Raw genomic sequence first — 14310 nt, forward strand, 5'->3', positions numbered from 1 at the left:
GTCACATTAACTTGCTCGTCTCTTTTGATGTTGCACAATCATGGGGCCGGCTGCTCAGTTCCCCATTTCACTTGCATAGATGTATTATTCCACCTAGTGTTTAAATATAGGAACTGCATCAAGTACTAATGGTGCGCTTCCAGTAAGGGAATGATGATGCCATGCTTGCTCTATAAACATTTTCCAGGACAGTTTGTTAACGACACCACTGGCAGAATATTTTAAGCGATCCCAATCTGGCATCTCTAAGATCTTATTTTGTAGTATAATCTGATTAAGTACACACTATGATGTACTGAACCATTTTTGTTCTAAAAGGTATTGCAAAAAGTGTCATAGGGAAAATGGAAGCATGAAGTGAATAATGTCTGTACATAAGAAGTGCACACCACGGTGCCTTTGTTTTCCAAGCAGAGACTGAAGGAGGAGATGGCATGCTTAAGGACTGCATGCTGTCAACTCTCCACTGGCTACTCTCCACTGTAGCTATAGCAGTGGTGAAGTGTGATAGTCACTTGACTTCGTTTAATTTGACACTGTGTTGGTAAATCATTTTTTTTCTTCCCCATCAAGCTCTCGGGTGCACTCAAAATATGTCTGAGACACCTCTCATTGTGTTACAGTTTGCTCAGTGTAAATAAGTATTCTTTAAGGGTTTACTGACCAAAGTGAGTACTTCATGGAAAAAATGGGGTATTCTAGTATTGAAACTCTGTTGTATTGTTGTAAACAGGACCTTTGTAGGTTTTATCACAAGGAAAACTGAAAAACTCTCAAAATGTTTTCAAATCCCACCTTAGAGAACAGGCTGTTCCATCACAGTCCAGGTCTTAGTAGTTAAAATCAACTTTTTTAAAATGCCAAGGGGCATTTACAATTTAGGACTGTTGGTGACACCTGAAAACTACACTGTACAGCATTTCCATTAAAATAATCATAAACAAGTGAAATGCGCCTGTCTAAAAAGTCATTTTACTAAAGGGAAAGTGCTTACTTTAACTTTGACTTTCAAACTCAAAAGCCTGATCTTTTGAACCAGAAGAAAAGGATGGGTGGAGACTACAGTCCAGTGAAAAGGGACTGTAATCTCTGGGGGGAAATGTAAAGCTGCTTATTTCAAGAAGTTATCTCACACGATGACTTATTTTGTGCACATCTAAATAACAAAAAATCCTCCTGGTTTTGAGGATGGTTTTGTCTCTCTGCTTGCTTGGATTTGCTTGTTAACAGTGTTGAAACATCTGTAAATGTTACAGGTGGGGTCTGCAACCTCACAGGTCTTGTATCAGCAATCACATTGCACTCTGCATGTGGCTTTAAATTTGTCTTTTTTTCTATACTTTTATGAATCATTTTGTATATAATTTGCATAATGGATAGAATGTAATATCATTTTTTTTATTTAAAAATGTTATGCTGATTGTGAGGAAATTATTTAAAAACAAAATCAAAATTTAACACATTTTTCTTTGCAGAAAAAAGCTAGTGTAACACCTCTATAACATTCCTTCATTATTTTTTTTCTTGGTATTGTGCCTTACAATTGTTGTATAACTATAAAATTATTGCATTATAAAACCCCTGATGCACAATCTTGATTTTATTTTCTGTTTAAATAATAATGGATAACACAATGGTGTACATAGAAGGAGGTACAAATGGTGGCTTCCTTTTGTTTTCTTTATGCATTTTTTAACCTCATTGTAAGCTATTATTTGCTTACGACATCAAGTATGTCTTAAGCAAATTATGTCAGTAGTGGAAATGGTTAAAAGAAAGTGGGTGAAAAATGTATTGTTTGTAGATGAAGTATTGTGTAAGCCATGTCTGTTTCACACTTACCAATGAAAATTCTTACATTTTGCTTAATTTCACCTAATCCTAAAATATCACATTTATTCAAAGTCATTACAATGCATAAATTAGTCTTGTACTTTTTTGGCAATGATTTACAGTTTAATATGGGAAACTCTAGTATAAAGCATAGATCTAATATCAAGAACGTTTAAATTAACATTGCATTAGCATCAGCTCCTTTTGAATTGCTCGTTATGGTTATATGCTCTGTGTGGTAAATTACTTAACAATCCGAACATGTGATTTTAAACATACAGTACATTCTTTTTTTTTTTTTTTTTTTTTTTTTCCTATCCAAACATTGGATGCTTTGGATCAGTCCTCGTCAAGTTTAGAAGATCGCGCCATTAATGCCAATGATTGAGCTCAACAAAATAGAACAAACTATTACTAAGTACTAACTAAGTAGTAATGTTTTGTACATGTGAGCCCCATATATGTATATTGGGAGTTTCAATATTTGTCATATTTAAGAATCATTACTTACTCATTTGCCCAGGAGATTGACTGTAGTCCATTTTAATGGGAGGTTTGGGACACATACGTTCACTGTGTTTGGTCCGGTTTCATCCTCAATTACAGTGTTGAATTATAGAATATTTATGGTGTCCAATAATCAAATTTCAAAAACTCAAAATTGACTTTAGATATTCTAATGTTGTATGATCACAGAATATAAGCTATATTGACATAAATTGATTTCATGAATCAATAATAAAATGTTTGAATAATCTCTCTCTAAATATTTACCAGATTCTTAACTTAACTTTACATTTTGGGGAGAAAAAACAGGAAAGAGCTGACATAATGAGGGATTAAAAAAAACATTAACATCAAGCTCCAAAATGATATGCTGATATTTATTTAGTGCACTGAGTTCATATCAGTAGTAGCCTAAAGTACCATTCTCTCTTTATATTCCTGCTTCATGTGTTAATAAAACACTACGAAAATGCTTTGCACCTTTTATCAGTTGCTGTGGTGTGTTTTTTTTGTATTCATTTATGCATCCATTACATTCCTTCACTCCCCGCCCCCTCACCATTTATTGCATTTTAATAATTGCATAATAAAACTGAGCCATGCTTTTCAAAATTGCCAAATCATGTAATTAATAATTTGGGACATCTTCAAAATTATTACATTCTGATTATTGTGACCTGTGCCAAGTTGTTGTGCAGACTGGATATTCCGCTGTGGCGACCCCTTGCCGGGAGCAGCCGAAAGACCAACATCATCATTGTGACTTTGTAATTATGAATAAACAAAATGTGACACCATGAGCATTAAATTAAAAATAAAATGTTTGAAAAAAAAAAATGATTGGGAAAATGTACAGAAGTGAACGATTAGTGCTGATAGTTAGGATGTTCACATTACTAGCCTGAAGTAACTCAAATGTTTGTGTACAGCCGTGGCCAAAAGTTTTGAGAATTACATAAATATTGGAAATTAGAAAAGTTGCTGCTTAAGTTTTTATAATAGCAATTTGCATATACTCCAGAATGTTATGAAGAGTGATCAGATGAATTGCATAGTCCTTCTTTGCCACGAAAATTAACTTAATCCCAAAAAAACCTTTCCACTGCATTTCATTGCTGCTGTAAAGGACCTGCTGAGATCATTTCAGTAATCGTCTTGTTAACTCAGGTGAGAATGTTGACGAGCACAAGGCTGGAGATCATTATGTTAGGCTGATTGGGTTAGAATGGCAGACTTGACATGTTAAAAAGAGGGTGATGCAGCCATCATTGCGTTGCATAAAAATGACTTCACAGGCAAGGATATTGTGGCTACTAAGATTGCACCTAAATCAACAATTTATAGGATCATCAAGAACTTTAAGGAAAGAGGTTCAATTCTTGTTAAGAAGGCTTTAGGGCGTCCAAGAAAGTCCAGCAAGCGCCAGGATCGTCTCTTAAAGAGGATTCAGCTGCGGGATCAGAGTGCCACCAGTGCAGAGCTTGCTCAGGGATGGCAGCAGGCAGGTGTGAGCGCATCTGAGGCAAAGACTTTTGGAAGATGGCCTGGTGTCAAGAAGGGCAGCAAAGAAGCCACTTTTCTTAAAAAAAAAACATACATCAAGGACAGATTGATCTACTGCAGAAAGTATGGTGAATGGACTGCTGAGGACTGGGGCAAATTCATATTCTCTGATGAAGCCTCTTTCCGATTGTTTGGGGCATCTGGAAAACAGCTTGTCCGAAGAAGAAAAGGTGAGCGCTACCATCAGTCCTGTGTCATGCCAACAGTAAAGCATCCTGAGACCATTCATGTGTGGGGTTGCTTCTCATCCAAGGGAGTGGGCTCACTCACAATTTTGCACAAAAACACAGCCATGAATAAAGAATGGAACCAAAACACCCTCCAACAGCAACTTTTTCCAACAATCCAACAACAGTTTGGTGAAGAACAATGCATTTTCCAGCACGATGGAGTACCGTGCCATAAGGCAAAAGTGATAACTATGTGGCTCGGGGACCAAAACCTTGAAATGGCCTGGAAACTCCCCAGATCTTAATCCTATTGAGAACCTGTGGTCAATCCTCAAGAGGCGGGTGGACAAACAAAAACCCACTAATTCTGACAAACTCCAAGAAGGGATTATGAAAGAATGGGTTGCTATCAGTCAGGATTTGGCCCAGAAGTTGATTGAGAGCATGCCCAGTCGAATTGCAGAGGTCCTGAAAAAGAAGGGCCAACACTGCAAATACTATGTTATGTAATTGTCGATAAAAGCCTTTGAAACGTATGAAGTGCTTGTAATTATATTTTAGTACATTACAGAAACAACTGAAACAAAGATCTAAAAGCAGTTTAGCAGCAAACTTTGTGAAAACTAATATTTGTGTCATTCTCAAAACTTTTGGCCACGACTGTATATACAGAGAGAGAGAGAAAAAAAGAAATAATCTGTTTCTTATTGCTTTCTTTTTTTCTGTACATGTGCATGTGTTGGTGAGATGAACAGTTTTTTTTATGAAGTGCTTACAATATTTCTCCTAAATTCAAGATATAACTCTTGTTATTTAAAGTGTATATCTTAAGGAAATGACATCACAACACATGAAAACAAGCCAAGATCATGGAGTGTTTGCAGAGCGTTAATAAAACAATATGCAACAAATTGGGTTAATGCTTTGGCTAAATAACATTAAGAAATCAGTATTTGGCGGAATAAACCCGTGTTTTGGCATGATCTTCACCAGTTTTTCACATTACGTTGGGTAAATTTATTCCACTCTTTTTGCAAAAAAAATAAAAAAAAAAGCAAACGGATCCGCTTGCTTGACCACCCATCTTCTTCTTGATTACATTCCAGATGTTTTCTGAAGTAAATTGCAGTGGTCTCTTATTTTTCCGGAGCTGTAGATACAGATGTGCTCTTTAGGGCTGTCTGAAAGCGCAAATCTGATGTTTTTTAGGTCATTAATGTTTCTTTGATGTGGTCCTGTAAATCGGATATATGATCATACAAATTGAATGAGAACGGCCAGATTGGAATTCATGCAATTCGTGCGCATGGGAAACACACGCACGCGCGCGCCCCTGTCGCGCGTCTCCGTTTAAAAATCACCCAAAAGATCCGACACGTGAACGTGCTTACAGTCAAAAGAGACACACACACACACACACACACACACACACAGCCTGGTCCGAGTCTGACTTCACTCAGCTGCTTAAACATTGGAGACACTCCTCAGTTCTTTGCATATTTGGGTCGCGACATCGTCGCTGCAATTTTACACCTGAAAGCCTTTTAACCGTCGCGTGAACCCTGTGACGTGACACACCGCACGCGCACAACAGGGAAACTATTACGTAAACCCTTCATCTCGGGATCTGTCATAAGGATCTCCCGATCGTCTACAGTTTATTGGTAAGCATAACGTTTTTATTTCAAGGTAGTAATCATACACTGTATTACATTGTTGCATAATATTATTGCTTTATATCATTGCTAATTTGCTGCATTGTTAATTTGAGGTGTAGCAGTGGGTCCAGACTGACCTGCCATGCAATACATGAAGTCAGGACTTTGAGAAAACCTGATATAGTGCATCTAAAAAAATAATAATTAAAGGATCAGGAAAAAGCCTTTCTTGAAGCCCAGTCGCTTTGATAGCAGCCATGTTGTGTTAAGTGTTTTTCATCTTCCTCTTGACAAGTGCTGATGGATTCTCAGTGGGGTTTAGATCAGGTGAGTTGGCTGGCCAATCAAGCACAGTAATATCATCACGGTCAGCAAAACAGTTGTATGTTTGTCACACTGAGCAGGTGCTAAAAAAAGTAAGTCTTGCTGGAAAAGAAATTTAGAAAATCTTTATAAAGCACATCAGCAGACGGTGCTCTAAAATCTCCTGGTAGACAGCTGTGTTGACTGAGTTGATAAAACCAATTTTGGTGTACCAACACCAGCAGATAACAGGGCAACTCAAATCATCACTTCCACCATTTGTGGAAACCTTACACAGGACTTCAAGCAACTTGGATTATGTGCCTCTCCACTCTTCCTCCAGACTCTGGGACCTTGATTTCCAACGACCCCCTTGCCGGGAGCAGCCACAATAATAGTTTGAGATACTCACCCATTGTTTTATCCTGTATAATTTGCATGTCTTTGGTGGGTTTCCTCTGGGTACTCCGGTTTCCTCCCAGAGTCCAAGCACGGGGAGAACATGCAAACTCCATGCTCACAGACCCAGAGGCAGGAATCGAACCCGGAACCTGGAGGTGCAAGGCCACAGTGCTAACCACTATGCCACCGGGCCCCCTATTTTAAGATATTGATTTTTTTTTTTTTTTAAACTGTAAGCCATAATCATTCATTCAGTTGAGTCTTAGTGATTGTCCTATAGTGACTCTGACTCAACTGACACGCATGCGGTAGCTGTATAGTTATTCATGTCGATGCTATAACTTTCTGTTCAGTAATAATTTATGCAGTACAAATGGAACAAATGATAAACCCAACAAAAGCCCTTAAAACGAGTGTCTTGTGAGTAGCGCGGAAGTGCGCAGTCGCGCTGTGGCGCATTATAGAGCAGCTCCAACCCGTCAGTGTGTGTGTGTGTGTGTGAGAGAGAGAGAGAGAGTGTGTGTGTGAGCTTCAGCGCCGTGTCTCACTGCAGCACAGGTACTGTATCTCCTCCATTACTCATGACGGTGTCCTTGTGGAAGTCAGGTTGCGATGGTGTGTGTGTGTGTGTGTGTGTGTGTGTGTGTTTTGGCGCAATGAGAGATGATGCTGGGGATTAGGCGTCGCGTTAGAGCCAGTCTGTGTGTGTGTGTGTGTGAACATGGCGGCTGCAGTCAGGAGCTCGTGCTGTTAAATCTCCCAGACATAGCACTGACCTCAGTGTGTGTGTGTGTGTGTGTGTGTGTGTGGTGGTAGATCTGTTATGTTCCAGCTCTTTTATCATTTAGAATGACTTCTTGTGGGAAATTTGTCGTTTAAAGTGCAACCTGTTATAATAAACTCTCAAGGTTACTGGGTATCCTTGTTAAACTAATGTGAGAAAGATCAACATTTGTCCTCATATTTAGGATGGAATTTTAAACCGTCTGTTCAATCTTAATGTTGCCCAAATATCATATTCTGCATCCAACCATACAGCTTAACCAGTTCCTAATAACTAAACATGACATAATGCCTAATGGCATGTGACTGGTTAGCCATTTTTTTCATGGACATGATGGTAGCTGGAAGAAATTGTGACTTTAGATTTTGGTACAGTAGATTCCTTAAAAAGAAAGTAAAATCTCAAATGGCTGCTCACAAAAATACTGCTTACAAAATGGACGGCTGCTTGATTGGTGGTATGGGAAGTACCAGAGGAAGAAGGCTCATGCCGTTGCATCAGCTGGGTGCTCCTGAGCTGAGCTGAGCAATATGACACCGAAAGAAATTTGCAAATGGCCAGAGCGGAACAGGGTGTGTGAGAGTATAATCAGCGGACACTGGAGGTGGAAGGGCTTTTGTGCAACTTTACTGCGTGTCAGTTTGGTTTTGGGTAATATGCTTGTGTTTGTGCGAAATAAATGTAATAACATGACCTTTTAGGGGGAAAAAGACAGGGAGGGGGGAAAAAACAGAAACATAAAATATTTAGCTTGCCCCCACTATTGGACCTCGATACCGAATTCAGTTTCACAAAGTCGCAGACAAAGCAGTTGGTGTGTGTTCTGCTTCTGCCCTTGTCCATGGTGCTGTACAGTATGCTGAAGGTGAAAGCGTAGACTGTGCTTTGAAAACAACTAGAACTAAAAGCAGACATATAGCCATTAGCTCACTGCAAGACACTTCCCTGTAAATCTAACTAATTATTAAATGTTTTGTGTTTTCTGTTGCATTCTATGAAACAGACCTAATAGAACCGGTGTCACATTCAGTATAGCCAGCCATGGGAAAGGAGAAGCTACACATCAACATTGTGGTCATTGGCCATGTTGACTCTGGAAAGTCCACTACAACCGGCCACCTCATCTACAAGTGTGGTGGCATCGACAAGAGAACCATTGAGAAGTTTGAGAAAGAGGCTGCAGAGGTAGGGCTGTTACAGACGTCGTAGACTTTGACATTTAAATCCTTGACACAAAACTATTTCAAATGCAGAAATGGCAAAGTGTCCACTGACATGTACTTACATTATTGTCTAAACTGTTTAAGATGGGTAAGGGATCCTTTAAGTATGCCTGGGTGTTGGATAAGCTGAAGGCGGAGCGGGAGCGTGGTATCACCATTGACATTTCCCTGTGGAAATTTGAGACCAGCAAGTACTATGTCACAATCATTGATGCTCCTGGGCATAGGGACTTCATCAAAAACATGATTACTGGCACCTCCCAGGTGAGTCTTTCAGAACAATCAATTATTAATTATTGCTTTCTGGGTTAGTTGCTTAGTATAAAAATAATTTACATTAGGGTGTAATATGGGATAGCATAAAGTGGTAATATGTGATAGAATTTACCTGATTTTAATTATTAGTTTATTACTGAATATCATGCCTTTTCAGCTGTTTAAATTCAAATTTTATTTGAGCGGAACAACTATTAGTTGAGCCCAGGCATGTCCAGGCATGCACCCGATGGATTTTGATATACTCCTCCTAGGGAATTTATACGATCACCACCAAACCAGGCTGATGTGATCTAAAGACACGAAGGATACAAAATTGTAGAAGGATTTTTATATCTCAAACCGGTCAGTTGTGACGATTCCTTACACTTATGCTGAAAAATTATTAATAACTTTCTGTGTGGAATTATATTAAGTGACATTATATTCAGTGACATCACATTGACTAACATCATAGTGTGATGCTTTTCTTCCAGCATCTGTGGCCTACATGTACACATCACAAATGTTAACACAGACGCACACACAGACACATATTTAGGGCCCAAACTGACAACACTGCAAGTTGTGCGGTTGACCGGGCGGCGATGGCACAGGATGCTTGGGCTCGTCATCGTTGCTTGCAACTATGCAACTATATATATATATATATATATATATATATATATATATGTATATATATATGTATATTTTCCCCAAACGTTTGGGCTTTTTGGGTGTCTTAGCATGCTCAAAAACACATGAAAATCGGCAGACAGGTTAGAATTTGCTGCCATTTGGATGCCTGAGAGCCGTGTGTAGGAGCCCCACACGAGCTTTTGCTTCATAGCTTATACACACTTGCACGAATGCACACTAAACTTGGTACACATTTAGAGCTCATAGAGACGAACAGCCATGCCTTAAACAGCCATGACAATGCCTTAAACTTATGCTGAAAAATGATTAATAACTTTGTGTTAAGTTTTTATTGTGTTATATTTTACTGGCATTATATTAAGTGACATTATATTCAGTGACACATTCAGTGACATCACATTGAGAAACATTATAGTGTGATGCTTTTTTTCCAGCATCTGCGGCCTATTCTACACACACCCCACAAATGTTATGCTACACACTCTTATACACAAACACACGCAAGCACGTACACACACACATATATATTATACACATGCACATACAGTACATTACACACTAACAAGTCAGGTCTTACACACACACAAACATGCGCAAACTTTTATTCGTCACACACAGACTGTCACGCCCACACTTCTCTCTCACACACACACTAACCCTCACATGTCACACACACACACACACAACAAATATTTAGGGCATAATCAGCGCTCAACTGATGAGTTTATTGTCCCTCTCAGAGTAGTGGGCTCTATTACAAGAGGAGCCTCAAGTGGAAATGTCAAGGTGCCTCTAAGAAAAACATCTTTTGGACAGTCATCTTTCTCTTTCCAGGGCTCTAACCTGTGGAACTCTCTGGGTTGTGAACTCAAACAGGATTCAGTATGGGGACATTTTAAATATGAACTCAAACATGTTTTAAAAGGGTGTCAGTCATGTGAACATAACTAATTCACTGAATTTCTGTATGCCCCATGTTTTATTGGTAGAATTTGACTGCAACTTATGTTAAAAAAAAACAAACAAAAAAAAAAAAAACCCACTAGGGCCGAGCACTGCAAATTAGCTTTGGCTATAAGTGCTATAGTATGAACATGTTAAGTGTTCCTACTTATCCCTATTAAATAAATAAATAAATATAGTTTTTGGCGTGTTCAAATTGTGCGGTGCACCGGGGAGGCGATGGCATTCGGGCCTTGGGCCCGTCACTGTTGCTTGCAACTATATTTTATCTTGTTATGCATAGATCATTTGGAGCATCCATTATACATAAGATCTGTGAATGAGCCGTTACTATAGAAACATTAAGCTCTGGTACTACTGTCAGAGATGCTGTTATATAAAAACACACATCAGTGCATGTACATGCACACAGTTTCATGTTTGAGAATCCAGTGTTAGCTAAGGATAAAGAAAATTATGGGAATTTGATTGACTTTAAAAGATTAATGTTAAAAATATGTTCTTGGATTTCTGCTGTGCTTCATGTGCTTTTTGTTTTGTGTTTTCCAGGCAGACTGTGCTGTCCTGATAGTGGCAGCTGGTGTTGGAGAATTTGAAGCTGGTATCTCAAAAAACGGTCAAACCAGAGAGCACGCTCTTCTGGCCTACACTCTGGGTGTAAAACAGCTTATTGTGGGTGTTAATAAAATGGACTCCACCGAGCCCAATTACAGTCAAAAGCGCTATGAGGAAATTGTAAAGGAAGTCAGCACTTACATTAAGAAGATTGGCTACAACCCTGACACCGTGGCATTTGTGCCTATTTCTGGGTGGAATGGTGATAACATGTTGGAGGCCAGCCCCAATGTATGTGGCATCATCACTGAAAAAAAACACTATTATTTCAGAAAAGAATAAATAATACAATGATATTTATGGTAATTATAAGACAAATTTTGCTAAGTGTCTTATTTCCATAGATGACTTGGTTTAAGGGCTGGAAGATTACCCGTAAAGATGGCAGTGCGTCAGGAACTACTCTTCTGGAGGCTCTGGATGCCATCCAGCCCCCAACCCGTCCTACCGATAAACCACTCCGTCTGCCTCTGCAGGATGTCTACAAGATTGGAGGTGATACTTCATGCTAGCCAAAACATATCTACAGCGTTTATAACTACAGATCAACTTTTTGTTAAAACAAGTGATGGAGCTCTTTTAAAATTTCGATTAGGTATTGGAACGGTCCCTGTGGGTCGTGTGGAGACTGGCATTCTGAAGCCTGGGATGGTGGTGACCTTTGCACCTGTTAATGTAACTACTGAGGTAAAGTCTGTGGAGATGCACCACGAGGCTCTGTCTGAAGCTCTGCCAGGGGACAACGTGGGCTTCAATGTCAAAAATGTCTCAGTGAAGGATATCCGCCGTGGGAATGTTGCCGGGGACAGTAAGAATGATCCGCCACAGGAGGCAGCCAGCTTCACTGCCCAAGTATGTCCAAATCCTGCTGCTGCTTATCTCCTTTAAAGCTTTACATTGGTTGTTACAATGTGAGCATGTTTGCAGGTTCAGTCCAGGTTCTGAGAATATTGTACTGTTCAGCATTATTGAGTTACAGATGGTTGTAATGACTGATGAAATTCTTTGCATTAGGTGATCATCCTAAACCACCCAGGACAGATCAGTGCTGGTTATGCTCCTGTGTTGGACTGCCACACTGCACATATCGCCTGCAAGTTTGCTGAGCTCAAGGAGAAGATTGACCGCCGCTCTGGAAAGAAACTTGAGGATAATCCCAAGAACCTCAAGTCTGGGGATGCTGCCATTGTGGACATGATCCCTGGGAAACCCATGTGTGTGGAGAGCTTCTCTGAGTATCCGCCTCTCGGTAAGTGCCTGGGCATTTACTTTATTGTGACGTATTTAGTCAAAATGAAAAAAACAAATTTCAGAGCTTTTCTTTAGAATTGTGGAGACAAGACTGGGATTTATTGTGGGGTATTAAAGCAGTTGAAGTGTTAAAATCCTGTGTTTACTTTACAGGACGCTTTGCTGTGCGTGACATGCGTCAGACGGTGGCAGTTGGAGTAATCAAGGGAGTCGAGAAAAAGGCTCCGACTGGTGGAAAAGTCACCAAGTCTGCTCAGAAAGCCCAGAAGGCCAAATGAATTTTGTGTTTGACTGCCAACTCCAGTGTCGCATACAACAGAACAGAGGTCACCCAACAATATACGATTGGCTGCCCAATCTCCATAGTCATAGAGTGGTTAATCGTTCCAATGCATCGTAAAACTATCAGAAGGAAAAAAGTTTACATCATGAAATTTATTGGTAATATTAGCTTGTTACTATTTGGGGTCTATTTATTTGGGTTATGACTGTTCACAACATTATGCGAACTTACTATTCTTGAGAGGACATTTTATCATGACCTCTCCTACTCTGGAGTGCAGTTATAGTCTGGTTCTTATACTGTTGTCTTGCTTTTAGTGTCTGTTTGGCAATTAGTGTGTTTTTAGGTTTTGCTGCTTTTAGTAACTTAAAAACTTCTAGTTCTTAGTCTTTCTTACTATTTAAGCTTTAAAGAAATTGGAAAATTATTAACCTTTCCAAAATCACACCATGGTGAGCACTTTTCCAAGCACTTGACCTAAAGCTGGTTTTGCACAGGCACTTATTAACTCTAACTGGCTTTGGCTTTTCCACCTTATTGCTCAAACAATTGAGATCAATAAATATTAAAGATTCCACAATCATTTATTCTTGAATCTCTCTTTTTTTTTCAAATAAAACAACCTGAAGAGTTTCTCTTAAATGAGCAGCAGTAAAAAGACATTAAGGTTTGATTCAGTTTTATTTCCCTAGCAGTTCACATTCACATCGCTTCAACAAAGCAGTTTTACAGAAATAAAAATTCATTTATTTTTTAATATACATTTGCTTTATCAGTTTGTCCTCAGTGAACAATCTGGAGCTGACGGTGATAAGGAGAAACTCCCTAAGATGACATGAGGAAGAAACCTTGAGAGGTAACAGACTCAGAAGGGAACCCATCCTCATTGGGGTTATGCGATATCGCCACTACCAAAAATAAATCTCTTCTATAACTGTTCGCTACAAGGTTGAAAGTGAAATGTGTTTTAGTTAGCACGAAGTACTGTACACTTGTTAAATCACTATTTCTCCATTGATAAAGAGGTGGGTATGAAGCAGCAATTCTAAATGGTAAAATTATTGCAGTGATTACGGTCACAAGCCAATAGAACCTATTTGTACCAATGCAGTCAGAGGCTATCTATATCTTCATCCAGTGGAACATTATACTATATGTATTTTTAAGCAGACCATATTGGGCCAACCTAAGCAAGCAGGTGATTTCTTCCATTGATCCCGATTTGTTAATTTGTGCGAAAAGTTAAAAAAAAAAAATCCATAAGCAATTTTTTTTTTTTTATGTATTTATTTATTTTTGTATTATTTATAGTATGGTGATTATTTATGACTACTGGTGATTCACACCCCTTTTGGTTTTTATCTTTTTGTAATTGCAGAATCCTATACATATACATATATATATATATATATATATATATATATATATACACACACGGTATATGGCACATTTTACATTTATCCTAAATCTTCATTGGCTGATTGAGTTTGGAAAATGGAGTGCTCTGAAAATTTTCCATTAAAAAACACCAATAACAGTGGAGAATCCTCTGACCTGGTGGAACAAACAGCTGAGTGCCAAGTAGACTGGAAAAAGCCCCCCCCCCCAAAAAAAAATACAAGTAGCCACTGATCTGGATTTACATACACACCCACACATTTGTATGTATGCATGCATATGTATGTAACAGTTCAAACAGAACATTAATGAAGTGAAAATTTATTATTCAGTTTTTCTGTTCCATCTTAAAGCAGATCTCACAAACTAGCACTTGTAGATGGCCCCATGAAGCACACCAATATAAAATATCTGGAAATACTACCTTTTTAAATAATGGGTC

General features: G+C 38.8%; 1 protein-coding gene across 3 annotated transcripts; it reads left to right on the forward strand.

Moving 5' to 3' along the window:
* The first annotated feature begins 5530 nt into the window (after positions 1 to 5530).
* On the forward strand, positions 5531 to 13040 carry eef1a1a (eukaryotic translation elongation factor 1 alpha 1a). Of its 3 annotated transcripts, none has more exons than XM_053501858.1 (8): positions 5531 to 5737; positions 8224 to 8405; positions 8528 to 8707; positions 10871 to 11167; positions 11281 to 11431; positions 11532 to 11788; positions 11951 to 12185; positions 12341 to 13040. In XM_053501858.1, exons 2-8 carry the CDS (start codon positions 8262 to 8264, stop codon positions 12463 to 12465), a joined length of 1389 nt encoding a protein of 462 aa, XP_053357833.1. In that variant the 5' UTR covers positions 5531 to 5737; positions 8224 to 8261; the 3' UTR covers positions 12466 to 13040. The 3 variants fall into 3 exon arrangements, with proteins under 3 accessions (XP_053357833.1, XP_053357835.1, XP_053357834.1); XM_053501860.1 differs by lacking the exon at positions 5531 to 5737 and adding an exon at positions 6036 to 6058; XM_053501859.1 differs by lacking the exon at positions 5531 to 5737 and adding an exon at positions 6922 to 6994.
* Positions 13041 to 14310: the final 1270 nt, after the last annotated feature.

This window comes from Clarias gariepinus, chromosome 8, assembly GCF_024256425.1.
Source record: "Clarias gariepinus isolate MV-2021 ecotype Netherlands chromosome 8, CGAR_prim_01v2, whole genome shotgun sequence".
NCBI lineage: Eukaryota > Metazoa > Chordata > Actinopteri > Siluriformes > Clariidae > Clarias > Clarias gariepinus.

Excerpts from the sequence above, each read along its gene's own strand:
- eef1a1a (XM_053501858.1), top strand. The coding sequence starts at position 8,262 with ATGGGAAAGGAGAAGCTACACATCAACATTGTGGTCATTGGCCATGTT. Across the intron at positions 8,406-8,527 it reads TTGAGAAAGAGGCTGCAGAG|ATGGGTAAGGGATCCTTTAA; the intron begins GTAGGGCTGTTA and ends AAACTGTTTAAG. Across the intron at positions 11,168-11,280 it reads TGTTGGAGGCCAGCCCCAAT|ATGACTTGGTTTAAGGGCTG; the intron begins GTATGTGGCATC and ends TTATTTCCATAG.